This window comes from Otolemur garnettii, unplaced genomic scaffold, assembly GCF_000181295.1.
Source record: "Otolemur garnettii isolate 467f Iridium unplaced genomic scaffold, OtoGar3 scaffold00161, whole genome shotgun sequence".
Classification (NCBI taxonomy): Eukaryota; Metazoa; Chordata; class Mammalia; order Primates; family Galagidae; genus Otolemur; species Otolemur garnettii.
Window position 1 is genome coordinate 2,205,408 of NW_003852556.1, and position 13,161 is coordinate 2,218,568.

At 46.1% G+C, this 13,161-nt stretch overlaps 1 protein-coding gene across 6 annotated transcripts in view; it reads right to left on the reverse strand.

The window, feature by feature from the left end:
* ARHGEF7 (Rho guanine nucleotide exchange factor 7) overlaps positions 1-13,161 on the reverse strand; it is a 132,643-nt gene that overhangs the window by 57,168 nt on the left and 62,314 nt on the right. For 5 of the 6 annotated variants that reach the window (XM_012811528.2, XM_023519178.1, XM_023519177.1 and 2 more), the window contains 2 exons: positions 4,290-4,384; positions 3,968-4,063 (listed from right to left, as the gene is read on the reverse strand). In XM_012811528.2, the coding sequence (XP_012666982.1) occupies positions 3,968-4,063; positions 4,290-4,384 (191 nt within the window). Of the gene's footprint in view, positions 1-3,967; positions 4,064-4,289; positions 4,385-6,220; positions 6,224-7,118; positions 7,170-13,161 lie in introns of those variants that run through there. The other variant, XM_023519179.1, reaches the window with a different exon arrangement.

Here is a 13,161-nt window from a genome sequence, read left to right on the forward strand (position 1 = left end):
ACCGTGGGTGTGGCCAACCCTCCCTGCCCTGGTGACGAGATCAACACAGGACTGAGTGACCGTGGGAGCGGCCGACCCTCCCTGCCCTGGTGATGAGATCAACACAGGACTGAGTGACCGTGGGTGTGGCCGACCCTCCCTGCCCTGGTGACGAGCTCAACACAGGACTGAGTGACCGTGGGAGTGACCGACCCTCCCTGCCCTGGTAATGAGATCAACACAGGACTGAGTGACCGTGGGAGTGACCAACCCTCCCTGCCCTGGTGACGAGATCAACACCGGACTGAGTGACCATGGGAGTGGCTGACCCTCCCTGCCCTGGTAACCAGACAACACAGGACTGAGTGACCGTGGGAGCGCCAACCCTCCCTGCCCTGGTGACGAGATCAACACCGGACTGAGTGACCGTGGGAGCGGCTGACCCTCCCTGCCCTGGTGATGAGATCGACACAGGACTGAGTGACCTGGGAGTGACCAACCCTCCCTGCCCTGGTGATGAGATCAACACAGGACTGAGTGACCGTGGGTGTGGCCGACCCTCCCTGCCCTGGTGATGAGATCAACATAGGGGCCAAGCTGCCCTGCCCCTGGTGAGTGTGGCTGGAGGGGAAACAGGGCCCCCCAAACAGCAATGACTTTCCAGAGGCACTAACTAGAAAACCTAACATAAATCAAAAAGCTGAAGCCACTGTCATGCCAAATGACTATCAGTCAGTGGCTTTTAAGCAGCAGCTATTTATTGAACATGGAAAAGAATCCCAACAAGATCCATCCTCCTCGGTCTCTCTGCCCTGCCCAGCCCAGCCCGCTCTTCACAGAGCAGACGGAGCACTTCAACAGGAGTGGTGATCACAACACCGTCAAGCCCAAAATCCACCACGAGCTTCCAACCAGCCTCATAGGAAGCCCAGGACAGGGCCTGTGCCCTGGCCACAGCCTGTCCCCTGCTCCCTGCTCTCAGGCCCGGAGCCCCATCCTGAGATGGCATAAAAAATACAATGAGTCCTTGTCCCTGGTTCCATGAACAGACCTCCTAAAACCCTTTAAACTTCCTGAATGAACAAATACAAAATTTTACTAGAAAAGCAGAATAACAGTGTAATGGTATTAACAAAGAAATATAACAGAAATTCTAAAATTGGAAAAAAAGAAAAAGAAACCAATTTCCTGAACTAAAATATCCCTGTATGGGAACAACAGGGGCAGGCAGGGAACCTGGAGACAGAGCAGCAGGCACCACTCAGTCTCAAGACCGAGGGGAAACAGGAGGGACTCAGAGCCTCAGGCGGGTGGGACAACATCAGCAGGTCTACATGGAACTGGAGGCCCAGAAGGAACAAAGCACAAGAGTGAAGCAGAATAATATTTGGAGAAATAATGACCCAAAATTTCCCAAATTTGGTTTAAGAATTAGAAAACCACATTCAGGATAATCATTGTCAAACTGCTCAAAATCAAGCATTAAGGAGGATCTGGAAAGCAGTCAGGGGAACAGCCACCCAGAGCTGTGCTGTCAAAATGTGACAAAGGCTGTCACTGGGTGGCTGGGGACACAGCCAAGGTCACAGACAGGGAGCGCCTCCTTCAACTGCTGAAGCTGAACACCTACACCCCGAGTACAGCAAAGGAAGGCAAGATAAAGACATAGTCAGATAAACAAAATCTGAAAAGGAGTTCCTTAGCCCGAAGGAAAACACCACCAGAAACTTAAATTTTCGGAAGAAAGAAAGGCACTGTACGAGGTAACGTCTGAGAAAACTAAGTATGGGCCGCACACGCGAGAAGGAAGCTTCCTGACGCAGAGAGGATGGAGGGACGGAGAGGCTCCGTCTTGGGGGTAGGGAGTCCCAAAGGAGACAGCAGGCCGCCCGTGGGGTGAGCAGACCATCTACAATAAGGCCAAGAAGTGACCCTTCTGGGCATGTGGGACACAGTTTCAGTCACAACCACAACACTGACACAGCAAACGCAGCATAAACAGCACATGAGTGAGGATGGCATGTTCCAGACACTGGTAGATAGTCGGAAGAGGGAGGTGGCCCACAGACCACAGCTCACCAGGCCCTGGGCCTAACAACAAGCAGCTCTGAAAGGTCCTGCAGGAGACTCGGACCTGCGTCTGAACAGTGGCACCTGATGAGCCATGAGAATACAGAAGCACAGCACAAAAACACCAAACTGGCAGCCTTGGAAACGGAAAACACAAAAGCTTTCAATACTCATGATTCATTCTCTGATAGAGCAGAGAAGGGCAACAGGTGGTGAGGAAAGCCGGCCTCATATATTCCAGTTCACCACAGAACTCCATCGCTGGGAGCCACGAGGCAGGAATTTAAGGAACTTGATCAAATAGCCACACCACATTCAGAGACAGAATCCAGACCAAGGCCTTATCAGAGGTCTGACATCATGCCTGTTATTACCACCTTTCAATTCATTTTTTTAAATCAGTAATGCAAGCACATGCTGCTATAGAGCCCAGCAGAGGTATGGCAAAAGTTATTTTTTAAATGCACTATATTAATTTATTTAGACAGCATTATCCACAGCCAGTAAGAAAACAGAAGTGAACATTTACTCCCATTTTGTACACAAAATGGCCCCCTGCGAAGACCTCAAGTTGTTAGCAAATGGTCTTTGTTGGCCAAAAGAACAGCAATGTGATTCCCAACTATTCTTTCACAGTCAGGTGATTCACTTTATGCAAAACAAAAATGCTGCAAAAAGGAAAAAGAATGTGAGTTTCTACTTGAAAGCCATAATTTAGTTTCTTTGGCATTCATCTTTCTTTGCTGTCCAGTATAAAGTGCTTGACAAAACCCTGAAATCCAGCCAGAAAGCTAAGGGACAAACCTATCATCCTCATGGGTAAACCATCACCAATTCAAAGAGCTGTTGGAGCAAAAGGCAGCTCCTCCCTCACCACTGCCAAGACTCAGACACAGCTGCAGGGAAGACCAGAGAACCATCAAAGTTTAACAGAAAAAAGCATTCTTATGTTTCTGGTGGTTCTAAAGATAAAAATTAAAATAAAATGTGTCACTTTCCTATATTAAATCCACAGTTAAAATCTATAGCTTTTCATGTGCATCACTGTTTTTCTGTTTTGTTTTTGAGACAGAGCCTCACTATGTCGCCCTCGGCAGAGTGCTGTGATGTCACAGCTCACAGCAACCTCAAACTCTTGGAGGTTGACCCACAGGGAACTGTGTTAAAGGGCCATGGCATTAGGAAGGTTGAGAATCACTAGTAAGCGATTCTCTTGCCCGGCTATTTTTTGTTGGAGTTGTCATTGTTGTTTAGCTGGGCTGGGCCGGGCTTCAACCCACCACCCTCGGTGTATGTGGCTAGTGCCGTGACCACTGTGCTACAGGTACCAAGCCATGCATCACTGTCTCCCAATACCTAGGAGGCACCTAGCAAGTATCCTTTAATGCCTAATGTAAACAAAGAACATAAAATTGTCACACAGAAAACACTGACAGTTGATCATCTGGAACATGCCTCGACCCCTGAAAAAGAAAATGCTGGAAAAGACAAAACCAAGCCCCTCGACATTAGCCCGGCATGTTCTATGTACTGCAAGAAGCATTTCCTCAATTCCTTGAAGGTCTCCCCTGGCAGCACACAGGACATGTGAGGGGCTGAGCCGCATGACACCCTCGCAGTCCCCCAGGTGCGTCTCTTCTCTTGGGAGCAGACCCCTCTTCCCTGCTCTCGCGACACAGAACACCTGCAGCGTCACGCACCGTGCCAAGGAAGTCTTCCCCTTCCCTGAAGGTCTCTGCTATGAAAACTAGACAGTCTGAAATACAGCTGTGACTATAAAAGCTGATCTACCTGATAGATTTAAAGGGTAACCTAGTTTGCATCTTTAGAAATGTGAATTCTAAAATTATGTTAAACTTGATACTTTAAATACCAACTACATCCATCTGGGTATTGCAGTTTTCAGATTCTTACTTACTTGGTGCATTCTTCTAAGGACTGTACGAGCATTTGCTGGAAAGAACATATTTCTTCTAGATTTCCCATTAAATATGAAGTGTTTGCTGAACTTAACCTAGAGCCAAGAAAAATAACAGTAAAAATACGTGAACGATTTTACTTATATTGTTCTCCTCTGCCATATAACGGCCTACTAAAAGTCTTAACCTAATAAACAAGTTGTTTAAATTAAACTGGTACACTGAATTCTATTCCAGATTTCACCCTCTATTTTCTGAAACAACAGAACAGCCTAAGGTGAAGACTATGTTACAATTAATGCAATTTTCCATCTAACTTACTTCTCACTGGTCTGCAAAGGCCGCAGATAGGTTGAAAGCACAGTCTGAAGTTCTTTAGAATATTCATTTTCTGTTTCTAAAATATTCTGTAGCACCTAAAATAAATGATGAATAAGTGTTACTTGACATTTCAGGTGTTATCAGACACTAAGATTTATAACCTGTGGAAAGTTCATCAGCATTGTTCAGTTTATACGGCGGTCTCCATGCATCACTCATGTGTTAACGTCATCCCTCCTCATGACCACTAATTACTACACCCACATACTGTATTGTTTGGAAGGCCACACAACTGACTCTACTTTACTGCCAACCACATTTGACACAATATCCCCAGAGCAAGGCAGGAATGAATTCCATTACCAGATAAGCAAGGCCAAGTCACCGTCTGGTCCATTTATTTTTTAGCTCACTGCTTATGAGAATCTGAGCCGGCTCTATTTAGATAAGGAGGAGGAATTGCTGACAGTCTCAACAGCATGGCCCAGCCTCTGCAGCATCAGGCTGTGCAGAAGACGCACAAAGATTTTTGAGATTCCTCAAAAGTCCCCAGTCCCAAACACTCACTGACTCACCCACGCACTTACCAACAGAAGCTATTACACTAAGTCTTCAAGTTACAAATGTCTGACTAATGTGTTGACTCGCATCACGAACAGAGGCTGCTACAGGTAATAGGTAAGTGTGCTTGGTCCAACTTACACACAAATTCAACTTAAGAATAAACTCACAGAACCTATCTCATCTGTAACTCAGATACTGCCTATATACTAGGTCCAAGCGCAATCAAAGCTTACCTACCATGACAGCAGTCAGAGAAAACTGGGGGGAGGGGGCCGTGCGGGGAGGGCAGAAGATGCACGGGTGTTAAGTTCTTTGTTTTGATTTACACATTTGTCAAAGCTCATTAAGCTGTACCTTTAAAATCTGTGCACTTTAGTAATATAAACTCTCTACTAAAAAGCAAAGTTAATTCCTAAAGAACTAAAAATCTAAAATCTATTTCTGGAAACTAAAGGCTTTCATTAAAGAATATGACAGTCTCAGATCACCCTACACACTATATTTATTAAAGATTTAAGGTCTATTAATCAACTGTTAAATAACCACTACTTTATTTAAAGATAGCAGAATAATTATAAATAGACCTTAAAATTAAAATGTTTCCTGATATCCTGTATTATAGCAAATTTAGTCAAAGTTAGTTAAGTCTTAAAAACTGACAAATATAAAGTACAAAACAGCTGGAATAAAACATTCACGTTCTCACCAGTAATCACGGACACCAAGGGCACCTCACAGGGTGGGACAAGGCGGCACCAGATGTGGGCACAGGTGTAAGAGTGACTGTGGTCACCAGGCTAGGTGCCCTGCATGAGCTACCCTAACCCTGCACACACATTTCCATCCAGAGAGGCTATCCCAGCCCAAAGGAAACAGCTGGCACAGAGCAGAGCCTGAGTGGCCCTGGGTCCTGGTTCTGCAACACCTTACAGGCCTTCTCTATATGAGGCTAAGAGCAGGAGCAAGGCCCTGCACCCGGCCAGAGTGCAGAGTAAGACCCTCCCTCGGCCGCTGCCCTCCACAGAGCCAGGGCCCTCCACGTCAGGACCTACCGGCTCTGTCTGCGTGTCAGCGGCACACACCAGGACACGCTGTCTTCCAAAGCTGCCAAAGCTCTCTAAGTCAACCACACACAACAAACGGCACAAAGTAATAAGCATGTGAAGCTCTCAGTCTTCTACTCATGAGTTCTGATAATGCAAAACACTAATTCAAACACTTTTAAAGAAAAACATCACCACATTGGATTTAAACTCCAGCCCGGACAGACACACGGTGGATGTGCTGTTCGCTGCTGCTCTCTGTGCTCTGAAGTGCAGCGATTTGCGAGTAAATGCAAACTTGACTACATAACTTGCAGACTAAACTACCTAAAACCCAAGAAGCTCTTCCCCTAGGGACACTGAATCCAACACCTCCCTGAATGGGGCTGTTCTTGGCCCAGACACTGGGTGAGCAGAAGAGGATGAAGCTCGCTGCTTTGTGGGGAAATGTGGATGCTGATCTCACTGTCACAATGCCCTCCCTGTAAGAAGCACTCGCTGAGCACAAATGCCAGAGGCCTAGTGGACAGAGGGACACACTGTGACACTGGCCACTACATCAAAACATGCTTCAAAAAACAGAACTGATCCCTCAAAGAGCCCAAGAAGTAAGTGGCAGAAGGGGACCCCAAACTAAAAAGAAGAGTAAATCAAAGTAGAATCTGTCACAGATATATAATCAAAAACATTCTTTTCCAATGTGAAACCAAAGAGGAGAAACATGGCTTAGTTTATGGATTACAAATGCCAGATACCTACCAAGCCAGTGCTTAGCGCACATGCCTAAAAACTGATACACCTGTGTTTTCCAACAGAAAAACATTCCTGTGTGTACAATAAGGAAAACAACCACTAGGAACCACTGTGAACAGACACAGAAGAGTCAAACTCAGTAACATTTCTCAGTCACAGCACTAAGCATAGTATGCAGAGAGAGAGGTTTTTTGTAAGAATATACCAGAAACAATTCCAAAGAACCCGCTGCCAAAAGGCTAGACTCGTTAAAATAGATACATTGGTTAATCTCAAATACTAGTCTTAAACACTATTTTCAAATAGGTGCTGAAAACGTCTATTACACTCCCAACCAAACAGTGCGGCTACATGTGGCTCTTCCACAAACACGCAGCCAGGCTGGCTCGCTGGCTCAGGCTTGCACGACCATCCCCTCCATACCTGCCCTCCTGCCCTCAGCAGTGTACCCATGGGTGCTGGCCATCACCTTTCTGCTCCTCCTGGCCTTCTGAGCACTCTGGCTGCTGCAGGACCCCATGAGACAGCCCCGTCTGGCCACCACAGCTCCATCACACAAAGGCCGGGGGCCCAGGGACACACACAGGTTTCAGGAAAAAGCTGCCTTTGCAATCGCAGCCTGCCGGCCCAGAGAGCTGAGCTCAGCCGGCAGGAGCCTCCCGTCCCGGGCGGAGAGTCAAGTCCAGCCGAACAATGGTGCCACTCAGGGGGTGGGCGGCACCGGTCACGCCACACAGACAATCCCTACACTGTCGGCCATCGAGCAGAGCAGGACAGAGGGACTGGCTCTTCCACCTCTCGAGCCCAAAGGCTCTTCTTTATCAGCAGCACCATAAAGGAGCATTTCGTGTGAGTTCATGACACCAATGAGCTATAGCTGTCACCACAGATGCTGACAGGTGTCACATGATTTAATTTTTTAAATTTCATATTAATATGAGGGCACATACAATTAGGTTACATTGTTTGTGTTTGTAAGGTTAAGTTGCAGGTGTACCCTCTACAGGGGCACTGTCCTGGCAGGTGGGAACTAGCCACACCCTCCCCGCCCAACGCCAGCTGGAGTTTTCCCTCACACGTGCACGTTGTTGATGGACATGTCCACCACGGAACACTGCACAGGTCTGATCATGCATCATCAATGCTTCCTTTTGTTACTCAAGTAATTATTTCACATTCCATCTCAGATAAAAGATTATCATCATCCTAAACTAAAACCAAATTTCCACACCATGATCCTAATGCTTCAACATAAGAGGACAAACTAAAAACTGGCACAAAACCTCTTCCACCCTCCCTGCCCACTGCCTCGACAGAAAAGCCATCGTATAACCCTCTCCTTTCACTACGGTCTTCTTAAACTTTTAAGTATTTAAATTTTCAAAAAATCAATTATAAAACAAGACCTCACCAGTCATAGCCTCTAATAAACAGGTAGCTACAGGTACGGAAGGGGGTGAAAGGGCTGTCAATCAAGACAAACCCCACGCCCTGCAAGCTCCATAAGCCTCACAGCTCACAAGGATGCTCAGTAGCCAGGGACAGCCCCGCCCAGCAGTTACCAATTTAAAACAGTCTGTTGATTTCCACCTGTCCTCAGTAATTACTCAATACTTAATGACTACTTTAAGACATTAACGCTCAAAAAAAGACTTTGGAGGGCTGTGTAAATGTTTCTGATACTGCATCTTTTGGAAGAAATTATGTTATTATTGGGAATTCATAGGGTCTTGGGATAGGTTTCTTCCAAAAGTTTAACATTTACTAGATAACAGCTACTGTAAAAGCTTGCCAGTCCACCATGACACACGTCATAGAAGGAAGCTGACGTCTACAAACACAGCCCGTGCTGTGTGCACAGCGGCCTGCAGAGCCAGGCAAACCTGGGCTCACATCCTGCCCTGCCACTTGTGACCAGTTGCCACACAAGTCTACTGCTCTGTTTTCACAAAAGGAGTTTTAGTGAGTTAGGACAGTTATTCAAGTGTTAGTCTCTGACTAACCCAAAATCTGGAATCCTATTTGAGGCTTCTTTTTTTTTTTTTTTTTTTTTTTGCAATTTTGGCCGGGGCCAGGTTTGAACCTGCCACCTCTGGTATATGGGGCCAGCACCCTACTCCTTTGAGCCACAGGCGCGGCCCCCTAGTTGGAGCTTCTTGAATGAATCCTTTACTGAGGTAATGTTTTCACAAGAGAGCCTTTCCCTTGATTAAACAACTCAATTATTCGTTCATTCAACAACACACTTAGCTCCTTCTCTGTGCCGGGCTCCTGCTACTACCTGGAGACCTTTATCTACGTATCTTAGTCTATGTGGAAGAACAAAATTATATAAAAAGCAATGGGGGACAAAGTCTATTCAAGGAGCCAGCAGGCACCTGCCCATACACAATGCAGGTGAGATGTAAAGAGGAGGGGTCCTCTCGGGAATTAAGCAGCACACGCCCCCAGCTTCTCAAGTTCCCTAATAATCCACCCATCCACCCACAGACCCCAAGCAGAGGCTTCATCTGTCATAAGATTTAAAACAGCAGTTCTCAACCTGTGGGTCTCGACCCACAGGAACTATATTAAAGGCTCGCGGTATTAGGAAGGTTGAGAACCACTGATGTAAAAGGAACCATGGGTTAAGGTAGAGAAAAGTAAAGAGCAAAACGTAAGATAAAACGGAACAAAACCAAGGTTGAGATTAGTGCTGAGGGAGGGAAGTAAGTGTCCTGCTGCCAGTGGGGGTCAGGGATTCCTCTTGGCTGCAGGACACTAGGGAGCAAGGAGGGGAAGACAGGCCTGGTCTCCTCTGGAGCACGGAGAGTCTGTGGATCATGCAACCACGGCATCGAACTATAAAAACACGCCCGCTGTGTATTACTTATGGATTAAGGCTAGTGAGCACGACCTATTACATCACATTTGCAGTAGTTCAAAGGCAAAAGTGCTACTGCCTTTCTGTGATGTTTGGCACAAGTGGAAGCCCCACTTCTTGTCCCGATACATAGCGACACCAACACAAGGCACCCAGAGGAAGCCTGCAAAATAAAGCCACCGTGCATCACTGACCACGGTGATGGTGTCTTCCCAGGCCAGCAACAGAGGGCACTCTCATTCCCTACAAGCGGTGACGCGGGACTGTCATCCTCCCCAGGGATGAGAGGGCATCCCAGCCCTTTCTTTGATGCCTACTGGGAAAGATGCCTGTCCCCATGGTGTGACTGCAATGAACAGGCAAATCTGCCAAGCTAGGGCCTATCACGTCACAGATGTGTCACCTTTAACTACAGTCTCACAGGTCAGCCTCCAAAGTCACTAAGATGCCTGTTTGCAAACAGAATGGTATGGTGACCTCGGTGATGCCTTCTGTTCCCAATGCCTGAACATACGCTTCATGCTAACCTAGGGTGACCAGATTTTAACATTGGTAAAGCGGGACAACATGGCTGGGGGGCGGGGCAGGGCAGGGCCTGACAACAATGCAAACTTTGATAAGCAGTTCTCGATAATCACTTCTCAATAATTATTTGTGATTATTACAGTTTAACATTTATAAAATTAACAAAAATAATAACTCATATTCTGGCGAAATAGCCACATGGCAGCAGAAAACTATATATTCCCTTCCTGTTCTCCCGCCCGTTTGTGCATTCTTTCCAAAAATCGGGACTTTTTTAAAACGTCGCGGGATGCGGGATAAGGGACAAATTGTTAAAAAGCGGGACGTCTGATCACCCTATGCTAACCACAGACACCCCTATGTGTCCAGCACCTTCTAGGCACCTGAAGGCCAATCCTGAATCCTCTTACCAATACTACAAGACCAAGGCCAGCATCACAACTGCCAACAGCTGCTCAGGCAGCTGGGGCTCACCTCCCAGCACTGCTTCCAAACAGCAGGGATGGCCACACACAAAGCCTGTGTGGACCAAGCACACTGACTCTGGCTGAGCTATGACAAGGGCCCCCTAAGACACTGCCACCATCTGGCTCCAAACAACACATGCACCAGGGGACAAATGAGTAGCTCCGCCTCTGAGGCACCACCCACTGCTACACAACCCCTAGAATTTTGCCACCAGAAGAAATGGCAGGCCCAGCGCAGGCCTTCTGTTTCCACGGCACCCTACTGTCACTAGATGTGACCTGGTAATTTCATAACCTACTTATTGCACTTAGCATGAAGAGATTTTTTAAAATATTTTTTAAAGACCCGCATGCATTTTAATTATCACAAATAGATATGCCACCCACTGCTGAATCCCTCTGGTACTGTTTGTTTAGGTTGCCTACAATTTATTACTATAACAAACAATCCACTAAAAACACCCTTACTAATCTCTGAACACATTTCAGGTATTTCTCTGGAGTGGACTTTAAGAAGTAGAATTACTGATTAAAGGGCTTAAAGGTTTTGAGAATTCCACTAATACCTACTGTATTACTTTTGAGAAAGTCCATCATTACAACTGAAGATTTTCTCCTTAAATCTTTGTTCACTGAATAGATGAAATAGCTGCTATCAAGTTTTTTACAGTAAGTTTAACTATTCTTTTAAAGCCATTCTACTTCCCCTCTTATCTGTTAATCTTAACGTGCTGTCCCCATAAGCTCTTCAGACATTCAAGATAGCCTGTATTGAACCTACTGCCAATAAGGTCCCAGTTAACTTGTAATTTGGCTTATAATGTTTTTAGTAATTATTTACTAATTACTAAACTTTTAGTATGGAGCCTAAAAGACTTTGATCTTTTTCTTCTTTGTGATTCCATTGACTTTTAAGCTTTAAAAATAACCTCCACACCTAGCATGGCCCCCATGTGCAGATCCACCCACAGAGGGGCCCTGAGTGGTTAAAGGAGTCTAAGCACAAGCTCTGGTCAATCTGTGCTGCCCAGCTGTGAACCCTAGGAAGGAAGATTTAAAACTAAAAACGAGGGTGGTGCCCGTGGCTCAAAGGAGTGGGGCGCTGGCCCCATACGTTGGAGGTGGCGGGTTCAAAGTCAGCCCAGGCCAAAAACTGCAAAAAAAAAAAGAAAAAGAAAAAAAGAAACTAAAAATGAGAAGTAGGGGAATAGCTACTGTGGGAGAGCCCAGGTAAATCACTAACCCAGCGAACAGAAACAACAAATCCAATACCTTCTCAAAGGCCTCATTTTCAGTTTTAAAAACTACAAGACATGCAAAGAAACAAAGTGTGACCCACACAGGCACCTACATGCACCCACAGGCACCTACATGCACCCACAGGCACGTATAACACCCACAGGCACTTAATGGAAACTGTCGAGCGGATATCAGACAGAGGCTTCAAAGCAGCTTTTATAAATACGTCCAAAGAACTAAAGGAAACTGTGCTTAAAGAATTAAAGGGAAGCATAAAGACAATGACTCAAGCACTGTCTGCATTTGACTCAAAAAATAACCAAACATAAATCTAAACTGAGGCTCCGTGCCTGTAGCTCAGGCGGCTAGGGTGCCAGCCACATACACTGGAACTGGCAGGTTCAAATCCCGCCTAGGCCAAAAAATGGCCGGGCCTTGTGGCAGGTGCCTATGGTCCCAGCTACCTGGGAGGCTAAGGCAAGAGAATCACCTGAGCCCATGAGTTGGAGGTTGCTGTGAGCTGTGATGTCACAGTACTCTACCCAGGGTGACCTAGTAAGATTCTGCCTCAAAAAAAAAAAAAATCAAAAAGAAAGAAATCTAAATTGAAAGATATGAAAACTAAAACGAAAAATTCACTAGAGGGGCTCAACAGAAGATCTGAGCTGGCAAAAGAATGAGTCAGCAAACGTGAAGAGAGATCAACTGAGATAAATGCTAGGACAAGAAAGAAAAAATGAAGAAAATGAACAGAGCCTCAGAGTCCTGTGGGCACCAGGACTGTGCCCACACTAAGCCCACAGGCTTACCAACACTGTGCACCACAGGCGGAGCGGCAACTCACAAAGCCTCCATAAGACGGGTGCAAATTACTAAGAATTGCTTTTTACTGCCCAGTGTTCTTTGGTTTGTCTTAACCATTACACAGCCCCAGAAAGATATGTAACTATCCTCACTCAAACCTGCCTCCTCACTGTACCTCCTCTCACTCCTCTATACTGATCTCACACTGAGACCTAAATCATCCACTAACTAACTTCCCCGGACACCATCAGTCCACACTGATCTTACCTCCGAGGAAGCTTCCTCATCTCCGAACAGCATTAAAAACTCCTAAACCTCATAGTTTTCTGTGCAAAGAAAACGACTAAGTGGAGTACAAAATGCTTAACCTATTACCTACTGCATTTTGCTGTGCTGTACTCTGTTCTACATCTTAATTTTCTGAACAATTTATGAGTATAAAATTCAGGAAAAGCTGAAATTCATTCCCAGCTTGGTCACTAACCAGTGCGTGATCTAGGACCATTCACTTAACCCTGGGGCCACCCTGTTCTCTCCTGTGAGACGGGGCCGCACTGTTCTCTCCTGTGAGACGGGGCCGCCCTGCTCTCTCCTGTGAGACGGGGCCGCCCTGC